Genomic DNA, 20238 nt, shown 5'->3' with positions numbered 1-20238 from the left:
GTAATGAATGCTGCTGTTGTAAACTCTTCAAATACATGAATTTCATCTTTAGCACATGAATGTGTTTATCGGTAACCGGCCGTGGAGGCTGTTTGGGCAGTGTCTGTGGGTCTGAGCAGAGGGCAGGGGCATAGCTGCGCTGCTCTGCTCTGCCCCACACACCCCATCTGACTTCAGTGTCTCCAAAAGGACAAAATGATCAAGGTGAAAGCCCAGCTGAGTGCGTGTTTTTGATAAGCTGTCTTGTATGCACACATGCAAAACCAGTGAGAAAACAGGAGGGATTACCATGGCCAAAGACTTGCATGTTCTCCTGGGACGTTGCTCAGGGTTATATTTAGACTGAGCTAGCAGTCTCATCTAATATTATAACTTCTGCTCCAGGAACCTGTTCTTTGTCGCTGTAGTCTGTCAGGCTTTTATCACTCAATCTGAGACTTTCAGGTTGTGTCTCTCTCTGGCTAAATTTATTCTCATATCATCAGCCAAACTAATTCAACCATTTCCAAGAAAAACTAGGGGGAGGAGGAAGGGCAGAAGGAATGTTGTTTCACCCACATTAAAAAGGAGAAAGAAAAAAAACCTTCCAGCTGTTTGATTCAGAGCTGCAGTGCCATCACATTCAGGAACAGGATCTTTGGTTATGAGACTTGGAGATGTTTGTGTGCGTTCTCAGCAGGTGCATCTCTGATTCCAGTCACTCAATTTTCCCAAGATTTTGTCTTCACATTCATCAGCATCTCATAGCCCTGGCTGCAGGGACAGTGCTGGTGCTCTCATTGCTCCTATGGATGTGTAGGCAGAGCGTGCCTGTGTGGCCCCTGTTTTCCCCAGGCAAACTGCTCCTTTGTTTCTCAGGGAACTGGGAAATGAAGGCACCAGAGTACAAAGAGGTGAAAAGTTAATGGCACAAGGAAAGTGGGGGCAGCCTGGACAAAAGGGTTACGGCTGGGTTAGGTTGGCAGAGGAACAGAGATGAGTAAGAGAGAAATTACTGCAGCCAACCTCTTAGGTCACCTCGTTCATGGTATTGTTTAGTCTGGACAAGATGTGGCTCAGGGGGAACTTGTCACTCTCCTTATGACTGCTTGAATAGAAGTTGTAGTGAGTTGGAGGTCAGCCTATGTGCCAGGAGAGATTCAGGTTGGATATTTGGGAAAATTTCTTCTCAGAAAGAGAGATAAGACATTAGAACAGCTTTCTAGGGAGATAGTGGAGTCATCATTCCTGAAGGTGATCAAGAAACATGTGGATGTGGCACTGAGGGTTAAGTTGGTTTAGTGGACATGGTGGGGATGGACTACATGATCTCGGAGGTCTTTTCCAACCTTACTCATTCTATGTTTCTGTGTCTTTGTGGGCTCCTGGCACCTGGCTTCCCACATGTGGTGTGACATGCAGAGCACTGAGCTCTTCAGCAGTATCTTGCTCAGTTTTAATGCTGTGCTTTCAAAAACTTTGGGTGCAGACACTTCACACTGGGTACCTAGAACGGAGTGGGTGGTTTTCACTTAAATCTGTCTACGGAAATACTTCTGTGTGGCACTCTCTGACATAAAACAAGAATAATGTCACCACACTGCAGAAATGAGGGAAGATAAGCTGGTTTAATTGTAACCCATCTAGATAACACAGTTTGTAATTCAAATGCCTTTTGGTAACTCCATCTTCAGAGTAGCATCTGGATAATTGCTGTAGATAAGCCCATGAAGATAACATCACCTCTGCTGTGCATCAGAGGAGGAAGGAGTCCTGCAGGCTTGGTGTAATCACTAGCTGCAGCACCTTGTGTGTCCATGCAGAGGGCCCTCATTTGGGCATGATGGCTGCATGATTCATTTTGCAGTGTGAATAACGCTCCCTCATTGTTTCTGTTTCTGTAAAGTTGTATAGAATTGCTTGCAAAATGTTATAGTTGGAGCAAAGGTGAATGGGGAGAATCACGCAATCCAAATTACTTTAAATGGCAGAGGGAGGGGAGATGTAACAGAGGGCAGCCAGCCTGTGGCCAGCTCTGTGTCCCTGCTGCTTCCCACTGAGATGCATGGTGTTCTGCCAGGGAACTCTGCCATGTGCTGAGTAAAAGGACACAGCTGTATGGGGGGTCATTAGCACATAAGCCATTCCAGAGCACTGACAGAGCTGCTGCTGCAGCAAGAGTTGGCATTCATCGTCAATGACAGCACTGGTGGCACTCCCAAAAAATAAGTCTGGAAAGGAGCTGTGCAACCGTGCAGATACAGGCAGAACATAGCAGAAATGAGCATGTTTTTCCCACAGACAGTGGGCTCTGGAAGCAGCACGGCAGTGGCTCCAGCACCAGGTTTCTCAGAGGCACTCCGCCTAGGGCTTATCCCTGGGGGCAGTAATGCCATCCCTATGCCGAGACAGGCATCTCTGCTGCTTTGTGGCCCTCCCACCCAAGGCTCACATCATGTCTGTGTGCTGGTACCACAGTCAAACCCCGTGTGTGACCTGCTTGCTGGGGTCCCATCGTGTCTGTGTGCTGGTACCACAGTCAGACCCCGTGCGTCTGAGAGTTGCTGAGATGTTTCCGTAGAAAAGCTTGGCTCTGTTTGCGGTTTAGTGCAGAGCTGTACTGGCTGACGGGGACAAGTAGGAAACCCTGGCAAGATAGCAGGCATCCTCAGGAAGCAAACCCTATCAGTGAGCACTGATGTCATTGGCAAACAAAACAAATGAGCGCTGGAAAAACAAACTGTTTTCCAGCGTTGTTGATCTTACCTCAAATTAGAAGCCATGTGAAGCCTTTGCTCTTCGGCCCAGTCTCACAGATTATTTACAAGGACGTGCTGCAGCCACAGTTTTGCTCCTCCTGCCAGTGCAACTCCTTTGATATTCATTTTTTTACATTTATTTATCTAAGGGAGGCTGGGAAGAGCATTCCAGCACCATGACTGGTTTGGGAAAGCCAGTGTCCCTGTGGGTGGTGGGTGCTAACTCAGTGGGCATCCCTCTGCTCCTCACCGGGAGTGGGATCGGAGCTAAGCCCATGGCTCTGTGTTCTCATTGCTCCCCTCTGCCTCCCTGATGGCCCTGCAGCGGCAGCAAGAGGGTTAATCCATGCTCTGCGCCAGACTGGCAATAATAGCAGGAAAAGCGCAGCTCTTCCTTGCACCTGTGAGCGCTCCGATGGGCTTTCTGCTCTCCCTGGTCGTCACATCAGATCTTTCTCCTGTTGGAGGCTGAACAGCTCTAGCAGCCAGCTGTTCCCCTTGCTCAGCTCCTACCTGGCTCCTCACACAGTCCAGGGTGGGGGATGGATGGAAAATCAGCCTTTTAGGTTAGTGTTCAAAAATAACCCACAGAACCTTCCAGGAGGGAACGGCCTGCTCCTCCCTGCTGGAGTTTGGAGCCCTGTTCAAGCAAGGGATACTCCTAACATATCTTCACCACGGCTTTATTTTTATATTTTAAAGGGTGTGTAGTGTTATGTGTGTGAAGAGGGAAGAGATTCATTAAGCTCCAGAGACAAACCGGTTTAAATGCTAAGCAGGCTAGCAGGCTGCAAAGCCACTTTTGCAGCGTTCCAAGTTACTGGCTGCATTTTGGCTCTGCATTACAAATGTTTGTGTATTTCTGCACTACATATGTTCATGTATTTCATTAAATAACAGTGACAAGAGTTCTCACCTTCCTCTTGCCCAAGAAGAGCAATAGAACCCTGTGTATAACATGCACTCACTTTTCATGGTTGGACTAGATGATCTTAGTGTCCTTTCCCATCTGTAATGTTTCTCCGATTCTATGATTCATGATCTTTGCAGAGACATTCTCCTTCCAAGCAGCTGCCAGTGAGAGCTCTTGTCCCTCAGGTAGGGCTGCTGCGCTATGCAGGGTACTCAGCACTCACCCTGCATGTTGGATGAAGTGCTTATGCGGGGAAAATCATCCCGAGTGTTCTGTTTTACATAACAAATCTATTTTGGTGTGTTTCACTTCTCATTTATGCACCTTTTTCTTTTCTTGTAGTGCAGTTCAAGCAAGGAGGAATGTCCCAGAATTGGTTCCTCGCTGTGCACAACCTACAGAGTAGATCATTACCTTCCGGTTGTTTTAGAACTATGGAGGAATGGGTATCCCATAATTGCCGTAACAAGATGTGAGAGAGGTGCAGACAATAGAGATTGTTTCCAGCCAACTAATTCATTTTGCCGAATCTTTGCTGTAGTTGGTGAAGAGTTGAGAGCTGTCACTGGAGAGAAAAATCCTGTCATGTGTGTTGGGATCATTGAGACACAATAGGCGCAGGCACCTCAGGTTGTTTTCAGTCATTTTTCACAGGAAAAGTGTGCTGTAAAAATAGAGCATACTTGAAATCTTAGGCTTTGTGTTGTTCTGGGTGATAATTGCTGGATTTCAGCAGGTCAATGTAGGCCAAGAAGAAAATCATTTGTAAAAAAGGCTGCTTAATGGGGGTGTTGCATGGCATTACCTGGGTTTCTCATGTGGTTGCATCATGAATTTTGGTTCTCATGCAAATACTGTCCTTATTCATGTGAACATTTTTTCTTAATAAGAATATGCAGAGTTGTAGGGAGTGGCACATTGTCTTGTAGACCTTCCCTTCCTCCCACAGTGACTTGAAACACAATGCAGAGCACATCACTCTAGGACAGGAGTGAAGTTGGGTTTTAGGCAAAGGCTCGACTTGGATGGTGGGCTCAGCTCTGGCACAGTGTTTTTTGGAGACCCCACAGTAAAATCTGAAAGCTGCATTGACCAATGAAACCCTTGTCTTTAGCAGCACTGCCTGTGGATCAGGGATGTCTCTCCTAAGGCTGTTTTCTCTTTGATTTTTTTCCAGTGATGGGTCTTGCTGGAAAGAGCTTTCTGATGGCACAACTGTGAGTGAAACCAACGCAATATGTTCAGTGTGGAGGACCTCCTGATTTCTCATGGATACAAATTGTCTAAAAATCCCCCTGCTTCCTACGAGAACAGATATGATGGATACCGGCATGAAGCTGCAGGGAACAGATCTGGTCAGAGAACGCTGAATGGCTTTGAAGCAGACCCTAGGGCTGCTTACTGCAAGAAGCCTCTGACGAAAACCAACTCGAGCAGCACCGAAAGCAGTCATGGGAGCCAAGGGAGACAAGCAGGTCCTGGTTACCACCATGACCTTCAGGGTTTGTCCACTTTTCATACTTCAGAAGGGGGGTAAGTTTCAGCACCATGCCATGGCTTTGCTTTCTCTTTCTTTTGGTTCTGGCAGATAACTGAGCATGCCCCTAACCCCTGACACCATCTTCCTGTGATCTTTTCCTGCTTCCATACCAGTGTGATTATTTCCATGCACTGCAAATTGAGATGAGAGGTAATAGCCTTAAGTTGTGCTCAGGGAGGTTAATGTTGGATATTAGGAGAAAATTTTTCTCAGAAGGAGTCGTGAAATATTGGAATGGGCTGCTGAAGGAGTTGGTGGAGTCATGGTCCCTGAAGGTGTTCAATATAAGTAGATGTGGTACTTACGGACGTGGATTAGTGGGCATAGCGGTGATGGGTTATGGTTGGACTGGATGATTATAGCGCTCTTTTCCAAGCTTATAATTCTATGAGATGTCCACCCAAAGAGATGGCACGTCCATTTGGCTGCTGCTTTGAAAACACTGAGGTGAGGAAAAATGCCATTGACTCATACTGTCTGTCTCAGAGCATCTTGCTGATGCTCTTAGGAAAGCTCAGTCTAAGTGTGGTAAAGCATAAAGGGACAAAAGCTCTTCCTTTTGTAAAGGAGTAGTTTTAAAAATCCAAACCCAGCTTCTTCTGCCACATGCATGCCCTGGTTGTGGTGGTAGATTCAGCTGTGTGCAGCTCTCAGTGGGTGTTCCTTCATGCACAGAGGACTTTCTTGTTTTCCTGAGGCCGTTCTTATGAAGTAAACATAAGGAGGTGCCTGTGTGTTTCTTTTTAAAGCAACTCAAAGCCAGTGGAAGCTCTTGTCGTCACTCCATGGGACGTGCACTAGCACCGGCATGGCTCTCTCACTGCGGAGTACGTGCGCACTGGGCTGGGGCAGGCTGGGCAGGAAGAGCTGTGTGTATACAGCGGCCCAGCATTGTTCTGCAGCTGTTTGAGAGCTCCCTGTGAACAAAGGAAGGGGTGAGAGTAGGACTGGGATCTGACCCTGCTGTGACGGCATTTCATGAGGAAAAGCCCCTTCCTCCTGCAGAACAAGCTTGAAACTGAAAGCAGGACACAATGCTCCAGCCTTCAACCTTGTCCTCTTTAAAGACCTTCAGTGACACGTGGCAAAGACATGTGTCCCCTGGCTGCTGGGCCTGTCTGCTCTTCCCTTTTGTCTCCCATCCCCTTCATCTCCCTTCCCCTTGCGAGGCCAGTTGCCTGGAGCAGGAGTGGCTCCTGACTGCCAGCTGGAATAGCGGGCAGAGTTGGAAAGGAGCACTGTGAGGTGGTGCTAAGGTGGCATGTCCCATGGCGGGGAAGGGCCCAGGTGAAAGCAGCGCTTCTGGAGGCAGGAGAGGACATGGCCTTACTGGTGGTAAGGAGGATCCTTTACAGTGTGCCTGGAATGAGGGGAACTGGACAGCAATGAAGTGAAGAAAGCCACATCTGAGATGTGACAGAGGCATCTACAGGGGCTAGGGGAGGCTAAGTGCAAAACTCCTGGCAGATTGAGTGTCCCTTTTGAACCTCTCAGAATGCAAGGCGAGGAATCTGTCAGCCTACACCATGATAAATACGGTATCCTGGTTTTAAAAAGCTCTTTTTTATATGAAATAGGGATCACAGTCCTGTAAATGACTTTATCATTCTTCAACAAAAATAGAAATCTTTTCTTATTGTTAAGCAAACTACAACTACCAGTGAACCTGTTGAGAGCTCTTACATGTCACTCACAGCTAGGAATAAAGGAGAACCTATGTAGCAGCTGTCCCTTCCTTGCCATCCCTGGATGCACAGCGCAGTGCTGTCTCTGCCCAGGAGCAGTCAGTGGGCCAGACTGAATAAAGTTTGCTGCAGTGTTGGTGCTGCAGCACCTGTGCTTTAACTGCCAGGCTGTAGGGTGAGAACCCTCCAGCCCATCTCCCAAGGCTAGACCCTGGCTTTCCCAGTTCTTAAAACTCAGGAGAAGAAAAGACACAGCCATACAGACACTGCTCTTGAGAGATGAGCCACTCTGGGGTTGTTTCACTGTTCTGCCAGTATGATGATTTATTACATTTTGTTCTCCACATAGAGGAGCAGGTGCTGGTAGGGCTGTCCCAGATATCCTTGCTTTGCTGAGCATTAGGAAGGCCACACAGTAAAGGTTTGGAACAGGAGATGAGGCAAAGAAAGGAGGGAAGCTGCCCTTGTGGTAGAGAAGAGAGGATTAGTAGAAGGAGAACGGCTGCTTTTCCGAGTGAGGAGATGAATGTTACTTCGTTATTTGTGTGGGAGGAACTATGTTAGTAGCTAGCAAATTTAGAGCTAAGTAGATAGTATCATTAATGAGGTCACCTGCTGCAAAAATTAGAAGACGGTGCTGGTGTTTCAGAGTGGATGAGTGTATGTGAGGATAGGATCCCAAAATAGAACAGAAGCTGCCAGTGTCCATAAAAGCTCTCTGAAATTTTTCTCCCTTGCTGCCAAATTCTGTAAATAAGTTCCTTACAGTACCTCCCTGTTGGGCACAAAGAACTGCCCCAGCGCCCACATCTCATGGACTTTGAGTAGCTGGGTGCCTGATGCCTACCACTTACACTCTGGGACAGAAACTCCTATGCTGTTTCTGTACAGCCCTGCAGTTTTGTAATGTCAGCCATGCTCCTTTGCTTCTGGTGAGTCGTGCGAGTTCCACTTGTCCAGCATCGATCGCCCTGGAGCAGCCATGACCCATTGCTCTGAGGGCATCAGCTCAGTGACATGTGGTTGGGCAGCCGGTGCAGGGCAGGCTGATGGCTAGCAATAGTTTTTAAATTGTTTTCTCATTAACCTAATTTTATATAGAATTAATTCCAAGCACTTTCTGACAGCACACATGGTATCTGTTGAAGCAGGACTTTCAGAGAAGAGTCCTACTTGGACCAATGGGACTCTTCTATATCCCTGGATGGCTGTACATAACCACTCTAGCACCTAACCCGGGAGCTGGAGAGAATGCATTATTTACCTAGTGAAAAGATCATGAAAAAGATCAGGTTTAATTGCTCTAAATACCTCTTTTTAAATGTCTTTTCTACGCTTGCATGACCACAAGATAGATTGTTTGTATCATGTTTGGAAGTTTATTATCAGAGTCCAGCTATTAATCGTTTAATCTTAAAAAATAAATGTGATATCTTTAACAGTTTTAATACATTTTAAAAGTTTTACTAAATGGAGGAACACCATTTCTGTAACTGGCGCTCTCTTCACTTAGGGCCAATTTACTTTAATGAAAATCTGAGCTTGAGCTTTGGTTGTCTTTAAAAAAGCAAACTAACCAAAACTGCTCTTTTATTGGTTTCCTAGGAAAGAGTTGAGTAATGTTTCCTTCCCCAATTCCTGTTTCCTATTAAATCCTTTGAAAAGCCAGCCCATTTCATTTCTGTACTCGGGTATTTCACATTTCACATCGGGTATTTTGTGTTGTTTAGCCATTGCAAATCTCAATATTAGTGTCGACCATACTTCCTTCCCCCAGTGTTTTTATACTTGGGCTGATAAGTATTTGTTTTCACTTTATATTCAATGCTTTTGTTCTTTTTTTAAATGGTGAATGAACCTTTGCAACAATAGTGATTCACCACTTCTAGAAATGTAAAGATTAAGATTTTGAGATGCTTTTCTAGGAGACTTGGTAGCACTGAAGTAGGAACCATTTCAGGGAAGTCTGCTGGCCTGCACTGAGCAGGATGTCAAACCAAATAATTGTAAGGGTCTCTTCTGATCTTGGCATCTATGACTCTGTACTTTCTAGGATTTTCCTTAGATCCTCACACGATGATTAATTAAATCACATCGGGTATTTTGTGTTGTTAGCAAACCTGACAGAACAGAAAGAGTAATCTGTCTGTCCCCACCTCACTACTGCTAGAGCCTGCTTCCCTCCTAGTATTGTAAGCAGAGATACAAACAGTGCTGTAGTAGCACTGGGATCAGAAGAAAGTAAAGATGCGATAATCTCAGAAGAAGACAGCTTTCGTTCAGTTGTTTGCACATGCTGAAAGGCACTGAAAAGTTTGTTGTTACTGCAAACAACTTTCTAATATAGGAGGTGTCCTGTTGTATCTCACTGGTTAATTTAGACATTTATTACTTCCTGGCGTTCTGCAATTGAACGGTATTTTGTGCGTTAGAGTCAGAACATTTTGTTCAGATGTTAAGTCTTAATCTAACAGAATTAATGTGAACAAGATAACCCAACTTAATTGTCAGCTCTTATAGGATAAAGTCAATATACGTAAAATAAAATTACTGTGTATCTAGACTGAATAATTTTCAGTTGAATTATATTAAGTTTTCACAAACTGCTGTTCAAATAGATTGTTTATAGTGAAAAAAAGAAAAAGGAGCCCAATGACACTGTTTATGTACCTTGGGGTTGACGGAAGAGGGAGAAATTCTTGGGTTCTATCTACATACTTGTCCTATTTATGTCAAAATTGATATTTCATTCTAGTTGTATGCTGGTGGCAGCTGCATAGTGTAATAGCAGTTATCCTGTTGGACACCATAGGTACAAGAATAGCAGAACAAAGTTGAAGTAGAAGATTAATTATTTAGAAGAAAAGGTACCAATTTTGTTCAGTAGTAATATACAAAATAGTTTAGTCTGTTCAGAACACATGGAGAAACTGTTTTGTTCTTTTAAGTCTGTGTTCTGAATTTCTAATCTGCGATAAAATGTGTGATGTCTTTTATATTTCAGTAATGGGTAGCTAGAGATGATCTCTCTTATTTCTAAGCAAAAGTTAAACTTCTTTTGGAGTGTTTTAGATTTAAATGTTGATTCCATCACAATAGGAGCTGTGCTGATACAGTGCCATTGTTGTGTCATGTATCATTTCATCCAAAGCCTATCAAAGGGATTTGTCCCCTCAGAAAGATGAACAAGAATCAAAGCAGGAAACGACATGTTTAATTTGAGCTTATCATGCTTCTTACATGATATATTTTAGGAAGTAGCCTCTACTTGTTCTCCTTACCCTCTGCATTTTAGCTTTAGAGTCTTGTTAAACTTGCTTGTACCAGTGATCCCCTTGAAGTTTATAGATTTTGATGTAACAGAGTGCAGAAATAAGTTCATCATAATCATTTCTGGCTTTCTGGTGTCCATTGAGGGAGCAGTACATGTTTGCAGAGCACATAACTGTGCATTTGTTTCTCTTTTTAACAGCTTTGCATTGCTAACAACATGCCAGAAGAGCATCGGTTCCTTCACTGTTCCTTTGCTCGTGCTAATGACTGACTTAAATCCTCTCATTAAAATCATAAAGCCTTCTGGTTGTGAATAGATTACAGAAACCCCATTGGCATAACTCAACATTTGACCTCTTAATGGAATTACCCATAAGGGAAAGAAAGTGCATCTGTGGAAATTGCCTATGACACTGTGTTTCTTTTTCAGGGTTTATGACAGGCCTCAACTAGCATGGTCTTCCCAGCCCAAGAGTGATAAAGATCTGGCCTACTGGAGAAGGCGAGGGCAGGACTTCAGCGTGCTGCTGGGCTACTCCCAGAAAGGAGGTGCAGAAATGCAGGGTCTAGCTGCAGCCCATGGGGCACCCAGGCACCCCAAGGATGCTCAGCTGAAAGTGGGGTTGAGCACAGAGTATGTCAGGAGAAGTGGATTGCCTGAAAGCTGTGAGGGGCCTGGGGACTGCAAATGGCAGAACATGAGAACAGAATGCTGGAACCAGCCAAAAAAGGTAGGAAGGCAAATGTCGGATGGTGACAGAGAGAAACTGCTCCAAGAGCTGTATTCACTGACTCTGGGAGACGATGTCTTAGGCTCCCACAACAAAGGGAAATCGCAGTCCTTGCCAAGAGTCCTTCTGCAGGAGAGCATGAGGTGTGTGGAAATGCCCTCCCTGACCAACAGCAACAACTCCCTCAGCGTAAGTAAAGCCCCCTCCTATCCCTCACACAGACTGACTGCGGAATCGGCCAAGCACCATGAAATGGGAGGCCATTTCCTTCCCCTGGTGAAGCCCAAGTATGGGAGACCTCTGAAGCCTCCATCCTATGAACTGCAGCGACAGAGCAGAACTGTCGAAACTGGTTGTCAGGACCACTACCAGAAGAATGAACCCATTTCCTATTTAGCCAAAGCAAGTGAGCCAAGGCAAGATGCCTGTGTTCATGATCCTGGTTTGGAGCCCCCGGTCTATGTACCTCCTCCTTCTTACAAATCCCCACCTCACCATACCGTGAGCCCACATCCCTTCAGTGAAGTGCCTAACAATGCCACATATGCCAGCAGTGATCAGCAGGACACTGCAGAGCGGGCTGTTGCCTGCCAACGACCAGCTGTGAACAGTGTTGAAATGGGAGGCGCACCTTGCAAAGACAGCCATCTTCCTCCTGGGAAGCAAAGCCATTCGAGGCACCCTGCTGACTTCCTGCGTTCTGTTCAGTATATTCCCTTTGATGATCCTCGGATACGGCATATTAAAATTGCACCACCTGAAGGTCTGCAGGACAACATTAAATACATTGAAAATGCACACAGTCCCAGTTCCGGTACTTCGCAAGAGAGAGATCTTGAAGTACAGTACAACAGTGCCTTTTTGGATGCATCACACTTAGCCGGTTCTGTAAAGGGAGAAAGAACTTCTGACAGCTCCACCCACAGCAGCAGATGGTTGGCACCATCCGTCCGAGATCAGGAAAATTGTGCCTTGCTGGACCAAAGAGACAGTTGTAGCACAGCTAATCACAGCCCCTGCAATGAAGCCAGCACAGAGTACACAAAAGGCAAACTTCTTGTAAGAAACTCACATATGGACAGCACCTGTGAGACCATTACAAAAGTGAAAAAGTTTGAACCTGGAACTGGGATGCAGAGCAAAAAGAGTTCAAAGAAAAAAATGAATGAAACTATATTTTGTTTGGTCTCTATCCCAGTTAAATCAGAAACAAATCTGCCAGATACAGATAGGAACAACAACATAACCCAGAGCCCTGATAAGAACGGGTTTGATAACAATGGGGCTTTGCAAGAACAAAGTCTCTTAAGTATGTCTTCAACTGACTTGGAGTTACAAGCTCTTACAGGAAGCATGACCAATAAAAATGAGTTACAAAAACAAGAGCTGTGGAGACCAGAAGAGTTCAAACAAATGAATGACCTCAGATTTATTCAGCCTGCAAAACACAGAGAGCTCAAATACTCTGGCTCCTGGCCAGGTGATCAGTACAAAGACCAGCAAACACAGACCAGTTTCTCTGAAGAACCTAAAAACCCACAGATTTTCCATGGTACAAAGCCTGGGCAACCCAGCAGAAACAAATCTCTGTCTCCAAAGCAACTAGGATGTATGATATCCGCAGCTGGGTCGAAACAGACAGGGTCACTTTCTGATGACAGAGGCTGCATACAGGGTGCTTATGGCATCAAGGGGCAGATGTACCTCAGCCAGTCCAGCAACAGCGCATTTTCTAGAACTGCCACCTCCGTCCCACAGGCCTCCTCGCCAAAGGGCCACCAGAGCCAGACCCTGCCTGCCCAGGAGCGGGAAGCTGGCGTTCTTCCCAAGGCTGATGTAGTTAAGGGAGGAGCAGGAGCTCCTTGCAACAGTAAAGAGCTGTTTGGGCAGTTCCTTCTGAAGCCTGTCAGTCGCCGACCCTGGGATGCAATAAGTGAGCTAGAAAGTTTTAACAAGGAGCTGCAAGGGCAGGAAGAGAGCATGAGCAGTGAGGAAGACTTGGAAAGTGCAGGAGCTTCTCCACAGTCATGTGCCCTTCCACAGAGAAGGTCACCTAGAAATGGAAACCAAGAACCAAAACGTGGTGGGAAGTTGGAAACAGTTGTGCCAGAGGTGCCTGTATTTAAGTCAGGGAGAGTTAAAAGTAAGTCTGAAAGTTGGAGCACAGGGACAGAGCATGGCACTGAGATGGGCTGTGTTGGCTCTCAGTGCTCTTCGCAGCCAGGAGGGAGCAATGAAGGAGTCAGATCAGCAGATGGAAGTCTGATAACAGAAAGGAGGACGGTGGAAGCCAAGAATAGAGCAAACAGCCAGCCAGTTCGCACAGCACCTATCAAGAGATTCTTGTCCAGTAGCCCAAGCAGCTCCTACCATGGTAATCCTTTTAATAATCCTGTCTTACAGGAGATGAGTGAAGACCAAAATTATCTAGACTTTGTTAAACTGAGCAAAGGTGCAGCTCCCCAAAATGATACAAAATTCGAGAGAGGCTCAGTAGTACGCTTGTCCTTAACCAAGAGGAACCAAGGGTGCTCTGAGCCAGATTTGAGGGCAGTGGGACTTGATACAGCCTCAGGCCGTGGTGCTAGCAATTCTGATTACTCTTCAAATGAAAATTCTGTGGAAATCCCTGTGAATGAGTCCTTGCAGGCAAGAGCTGCAAGAATTTTAGGCATAGAAATAGCAGTGGAATCTCTCCTTCCAGATGACCACGTTGGACCCCAGCCAGGCACAAGGCCTGCAAGCAATGCCCATGACCTTGGGTCATCAGCAGAGAGCACTGTAAGTGGCAAAGAAGGAAAAAAAGACAATTCTTATGAAAGCAGACGTAAGTGTGGCTGGACAGAGAGTGCTCTCTTTGTTGGAGAAAGGGACCAATCATTATACCCTGATGAATGCCAGACCACTCACCAGGAAGGCAGCACTAAAATGTTGGTGAAGGAGCAAACGTTTGAGCAACCTGTGAGACCCAGCAAAGGTGGAGACCAAAACTTGGTGTCCAAACCAGCTGTGTGTCAGCACTCAGAAAAGAGAGTGAGGAACACCTCAAAAGTGATAGAGACACTACAAGGCAAGCTCACATCTCCACCAAGCCGGACTGCCATGGATCGCTTGGTGCGAATGAAAGAAGTTGACTCTGTGTCCCGGATGAGACGTCTGAGCATTAAAAGTGCAGACTCAGGAGAGGAGGTGGATGAGGAGAAGCTGTTGAAGGTATATGAGGAGAGAGGAAGCAAACTGGCAACTTCAGGGACTGTCTCCAAGCGTGTTGTCTCTCTCAATGAAAATGGGTATTTAGGTGGAATGGACAAGAAGAAAATCGACAGAGATTTTTCCTTAGGTAAGACTCTACTTTTGGAGATCCAAGTGGGTACTGTTTTCTTATGTAACAGGCACAATCGCTTTGCTTATGCCCACGTAATGATGCTCAAATAGTAACAGGCTGTAGGTGGTACTACCCCATCTGGTTGCCACCTCTTTTATTCTCCTTTTGGAAGAGGTAACATGAGTGAGTGATCCTATTTTAGGAAAACTTACTGTAAAACTAACTTGTGATACTGAAACTCATTCACAGAGGCTGGAGCAGTCCCCGAGGTTTGCTGTCTGTCTAATTGTTTCAGGGAACTACTAGTTTTAAATAGCTCAGTTCAAAGATAGTCACTCTTATGCCAGTGTTTAGGAACATGTGGTGATTTAATCATAGCCTCTCCTTGAATACCTAATTTTCCATCTCTAATACTTAAGTAGACACATACTGTATCAGAGTTCAGAAAGAACTAAAAATAAAAATCTGATGTTCTTCTGTGAAGCCTCTGGGAAATGGCTACATTAAGGGGCCTGGAAAATTCTCTCTCTCATGAATATTTTCCAAATCACATGTTGAGCACAACTGTTATCCCCAGGTCAAATGGAACGTTGACTTTTTCAGTGAACACCTTTTTTTTTTGGTGTGTGTGTTCCTCATCTCTCAAAAGCACATAAACTTGGGTACTCCATATGCACCCCCGAAGTAACGTGAGCTGTTCTCTCTCCACAACAGTTTTCATATGGCATTGTATTGAGCAACTGAAAATCAGTTGTTGCCATAGATCTGCGTAAAGGGATGAATCTCCCAGGCTCCCTGCCTAGTGCATTAAATTAATTGGAGTGAGCCAGTGCAAAGTGTGAAAGTTGTTACATTACTATAATCTTCTCTCTTTCTCTATCCTCCTTGCAACAGCCACCACTCTATCTTGAAATTCACACAGATTATTCATTAAACTCCATCGGTGTAAATCTATTTACAGTTTTCCAGTACAGAGGGACTGAAACTATATTGAGCATACTTTATAATGAATGTATGTATTTATTTCTGAAAATAAATGTTTATGTGAGTTCTAAGCATTGACTCTTCCAGTCTTACAGCCTTTTCCTTTGCATCTTTTTCTGTATCCCACAGCTCTGCATCTCCTTCTGCTCTGAACCATATTTCTCTAGAGCAGGTTTTCCAAACAAGCTAATTCAGCTTCCACATATCCATCAGATCTCGTATGCCCCACATGTATCTCATATGCTTTCCTCTTTTGGGGTTACTGCTGGAATGAAGAAGATAACTGTTGTAGTGACAGGACTTCAGGGATGTATGAAAACAGATTGTGTGTGTTTTATTAGAGCCTTGTACTCAGAATTATTCTGCAGCAAATTAGGCCTAGTTTTATCCTTCTTACTGACAATACCAGGCTCGTATTCTGCAATGTGTGCCCACTGCAGTAGTTCCTTTTAACAGCTTTCCTCATGTCTGCATCATGACTGTCCCTTCGTGCTGCACATATCCAGCACTGCAGGGTAACACACATGGTAGAAGCAATCCCCTCCACTGGCTTCCTCCCGTCCAAAGAGACTGACTTGCTGACAGCTGCAAGATCTTCACCTTGCCTTAGTGAGGCAGGACTGGAGATTTTTGTTTATAGAAGGGCCTGATGTTTGTCGACTTTGTTAACTCTCACTCCATCTTCCAGACTGTCTCACTGGTACCAGTGAAAGCCAAAATGAGAACTAGTCTTGAAAAAGCACTGATATGCATTCCTTTCAGGGAGTAGATATTTCTAAAGTCCATTCTAGTTGGAGTGAGCTAGGGTGACGTTAGTCTTATAATTGCAGACTGGGCCTCCTTTAGAGGCTCGGAGGCCTTAGAAGAAACAGACTTTCACATGCATAATGTAGCTTGGCAGATGAACAGTCATCTCAGAATAAGAGCTGATCTTACTATGCAAATAGTGCCATTTGAAGAACATCTCCAGTGTTCCCAAATGTACTGGATGTTTTTTTCTTCTTTGCTGTTTGAAGACTGCTTCCGTGAGGCTACTGATCTGGCTTTGTTTCTGTAAAGAGCATTGCAAATTAGCTTAACCAAATGCTGAAGAAATGTTTGTGCATCAGTGCAGGTATTCCAGTATTTGCCCTTTCAGAATTCTGACACTGCTCGGAGTCTTCCTGGCAGTCTGGATCTTTGGGGTCCTTGGTTTAGATGCTGAAAATCTGAGTAAGCTTTTAGGGAATAATCTGGGCTGTGCAGAAGTCTTGTGGCCTGAGTTTCTCACCCCACTCCCTCAGACAGTGAGCTCCTCCAACTGGTGGTGAGTTCTCACAGCGTAAATGAGTCCAAAAACTGGGCCAGGGAGGCCTTGGGAGAACCTAGTTTCTGAAATGTTAATCCATTTTTATTCTTAGGTCAGCTTCGTGCAGAGCGGTTTGGAACTTTAGATGGAGAAAACATTTATAATTGCAACTGAAATAGTATATTCTCACACTGCCAATGCACTAAGCTTAGATGCGGCGCTGTCCTGGAGTGCACCAGCCCTCAAACACTATGTTCCTTTTGAATTTGTGCATTAATGTGGTATCTGTCCTTGAAGTTTGGAAATACCAGCAGAGGCTGAACAGTGATAAGCAGTTCTTACATAGGCGCTGCTGGCACAGACTCCTTTCTTGGCTAGCCTATCAGTGTGAGGAGAGTGGAATTACAGATCCCAGCCCAGCACCCACTAGGGCCAAAGTTCTTTCTTAGCCAGTCTCTTGATAAGCATCTGGATGCTGCAGAGGGACACATAGAAGTAAAAATTTCTCTCTGAGGATTTTTATGCTTGTTTGAATGAAGACGTTCACTCATATCAATGTAAAATTGCTCAGGGTGAACATTTTACACTCAAGTGTGATACTTATGGGTCCAACTATTTTCATACTTAACTGTTTAAATGCAAGTGTTACGGGAGTATAGCCTATGGGAGGGACTTTTAAGGTTAGCACAGATACCCAAGTTACACAGGCACAGCAAGTAGCATAGGCTGCAGTTGTCCAGTTGTCCAGACCCCTGTGGGAATACAGACTCCTCTGCAGCTGTGCATCCCAAGGTGTCTGGGGTAAGGCAGGCATGTGCAGGGCAGGCAGATCTGAGAAGGCAAAGCCCTTTCATTGCAATCCTCTCCAAAAGTCACAGGGATGTAGGATGAAAGAGAAGTCTTGTGTCTGTTCGCTGCATGGCCGATGTCAGAAATGCAAAGTGAGGTCTATCCTGTGACCTAGCAAGAGGTAGGCTTAAAATAAAGATCAATGTTAGTAAGACAGTGCAGTGCTTTAGTGAGTGATGTTCAAACCATGAGCTGCAGTTTTGCTGGCTGAAGTGAGGCAGTTTGACTGCTGTGATGCGATACAGTGATGCTTTCCATTATGCCACTGCATGAATCTCAAGCTGAGAAAGCACAATCAAATAAAAAGATGCTGAAAACTGAACTTATCACTGAACCTTAATCACTGGGCCTTAATCACCCCACTGGGAGGTGTGCAGCATTTATGTAGTGTTCAGTGTAAGGGGGGCAAGTCTTGTGTCTTTTGTCTCAGAGCATCTGAACACTAGAAGCAATCATTTAGCAGTCAGTGAGCTTTCTCCTACCCACACAAGGCTTCCCAATTATATCCCCATGCATTTGATCTGAGTTGCTCCTGAGTTATACTGGTGCAAATACAGAATTTGGGTCAGGAATGTATTATGTATTTTTAGGGCTGTCAGTCCAGTATTAGTTTCCCTTTTCTTTATATAAAAATTAGGGGGAAAAAATCTTATTTCCATGGCTCACTGCATGTACCAGTGTTGGAAAAGTTCCACAGTACATTATTCATTGTCTTTTCTTGTCTTTTTCAGACACATATGACCCCACCAAAGTTGAAAAGGTGTGAGATGAACAGAGAAGAGAATAAAGATGTCTGCTCTACTAAGAATGTTTCACTGATTTTTTTTTTTTTGCTGGGTGCTTTTTGTTTGTTTTTTGTTCTTTGATGCTTGGAAATTGCCTCCATTTGTGGTGTTCGTGGTGTACTGATAATGCCTTTATCACTGCCACTAGGAATTAGCTATTCATATCTGAGACTGTTGCGGAGACCGCAGAAAAATCTGACTTCTACATTGGAACCATCTGGCTTTGTAGCATTAAGACTTAATGCCTACAGTTGGCAAAGAGTTTTTATCTGAACAGTATTTCAGTCTTCAGCTGGGATGATGAAATGCATGAAGTGAGGCTTTTGAGCTTTCTCTTTGGTGTAGATGTAAACGTGGGAGATTAGTGAAATGATTTTTAAAAGAATGTGAATTTATAAGCTAAACTTCTAAGTCTCTACAGTCTAAACATTGTTTAACTTAAGGGATTTTTGGCCATAAGCAGAAAGTGCTGCTGCACTAAGTGGGGGAAGGAATGCGAGACAATGGTAGCAAAGACTGATTGTGAAATTATTTCTGACTTCCAGAGTCTGAATTTACTTGGATTAAATACTTACTTGCCACCTAGAAAGAAGAAAAGCAAAAAAAAAGAAGAAAAAGCTTCTAAAAAATGAAGACTTTTGTAATACATTGTACAGAACGTGTAATTATAGTAGCTGGCAACTAGTGTTCCTGACCAATGCAAAGTATACCACTGGCTGTTTTGCACTCAGTATTACCTATTTTTGTTTCGCTGTTTAGAAATTCTTTATATGAAAGAATAGTAGCTGGTTTAAAATAGCCCATTTTAACAAAATAACTATATTTCTTGTTACAGAATACTATCTATTTTTCTATGATGTAAACAATTGCTAACAAGTGGCAAGTATAAAGAAGTATTATTATTATTATTATTATATTTTAAGAAGACATATCCCTCTGAGTGAAGGTGACCCAAGAAGATTTCACTTGTATATCTTAATGGACACTCCATATTGCTCCATATTCAGTAGCACTCCCTTATTTTCTGAGAAGAGCCATCTGTGTACGTATGTATGTACAACAGGGTTATTTCTATTTTTTGGCACTCAAGCCTTGGATCATTCTTCTTGGAGCAGCTTTCCGAAACACAGCTGAGAACTGTCTGGGCTGGTGTTGCTGCCATAACATTCCAGTGACTGTGCTTACCAAAAAAGTGGGTTTGGATCTCTGTCCCGGTATCTTTGAGCGGCTTGGATGAAATACCTGTTTCTTTGTTTCACTTAACTTCCTTTTACACATTGTGACTTTTGATTAGGCCAGTGTAATAAAAGAAACAAACCTGGGTTTACTTCTTCCCTGCAGCTAACTGATGGTGCTGGGAAGGAGTTCAGATGTCTTCCTCAAGGCATTTGAATACATGTCTTTAAGTGTATGTTATCTGCACACACAAATGCATGAACTGCAAAGTATATAATAAAGCCTATGCATTCTGCTCTTTGATACTGAATTAGCCTGCGTAGAATCTGTGATTTTAAAGCCTTTATGTTCATTTCTGTGCATTGTTCTTTTTTTTTTTTTATAAGTACCTGTTTGCTAACATTCTTCAGATAACTTGTTCGTGTACATCACTGGTCTATTTTACCATCTTCTTTTTTGTTGTCGTCGTTTTGTAGCATAATTTTATTTTCTAAAATCTAATGTCTTTAAATATTTTTTCCTAAGAAGTCTGTAATCTGGAAAGAACGACAGGGAGAAACACTCATCCTGTGTTTTGACAGAATTAATTTCTTGTCTGTAACACACGATTCTGTTACATATGGACTATTTAAAGCTTGTTTGAAAAGCAAATGTGGTGTATAATTTATTTTATTAACTCTTGAGCGTGCTGCCTAGCAATACTTGCTGACAAACTTTTTCTACCATTCTTGCTATATTCACCTTTCTTTTAAAATAATCACCAGTACTCATCTAGGATGTCTGGGAGCCATTACAAGGTTACAAAACATCTTTCAACCCACTCAGTCTACAAAAAGCTACTTCCAAAAAAAGAACTGCTTCGACTCTCATCATCCCTCCTAATGGCAGAGTTGAGGGGCCTGGCAATAACTTGAACATTTTAATTTACCCTTGGTTTCTGGAGAACTGTAA

At 44.0% G+C, this 20238-nt stretch overlaps 1 protein-coding gene across 2 annotated transcripts; it reads left to right on the top strand.

Moving 5' to 3' along the window:
• Positions 1–4816: 4816 nt before the first annotated feature.
• Positions 4817–19938, top strand: JCAD (junctional cadherin 5 associated). 2 transcript variants are annotated; one of them, XM_003206999.4, is made up of 3 exons: positions 4817–5184; positions 10580–14220; positions 18058–19938. In XM_003206999.4, exons 1-3 carry the CDS (start codon positions 4889–4891, stop codon positions 18090–18092), a joined length of 3972 nt encoding a protein of 1323 aa, XP_003207047.2. In that variant the 5' UTR covers positions 4817–4888; the 3' UTR covers positions 18093–19938. The 2 variants fall into 2 exon arrangements, with proteins under 2 accessions (XP_003207047.2, XP_031409738.1); XM_031553878.1 differs by lacking the exon at positions 18058–19938 and having other exon boundaries at positions 10580–18035.
• The last annotated feature ends 300 nt before the right edge of the window (positions 19939–20238 follow it).

The sequence above is a fragment of the Meleagris gallopavo genome, chromosome 6, assembly GCF_000146605.3.
Source record: "Meleagris gallopavo isolate NT-WF06-2002-E0010 breed Aviagen turkey brand Nicholas breeding stock chromosome 6, Turkey_5.1, whole genome shotgun sequence".
Classification (NCBI taxonomy): domain Eukaryota; kingdom Metazoa; phylum Chordata; class Aves; order Galliformes; family Phasianidae; genus Meleagris; species Meleagris gallopavo.
The sequence above is the reverse complement of the archived record's forward strand: the minus strand, read 5'-3'. Positions and strand labels throughout refer to the sequence as shown.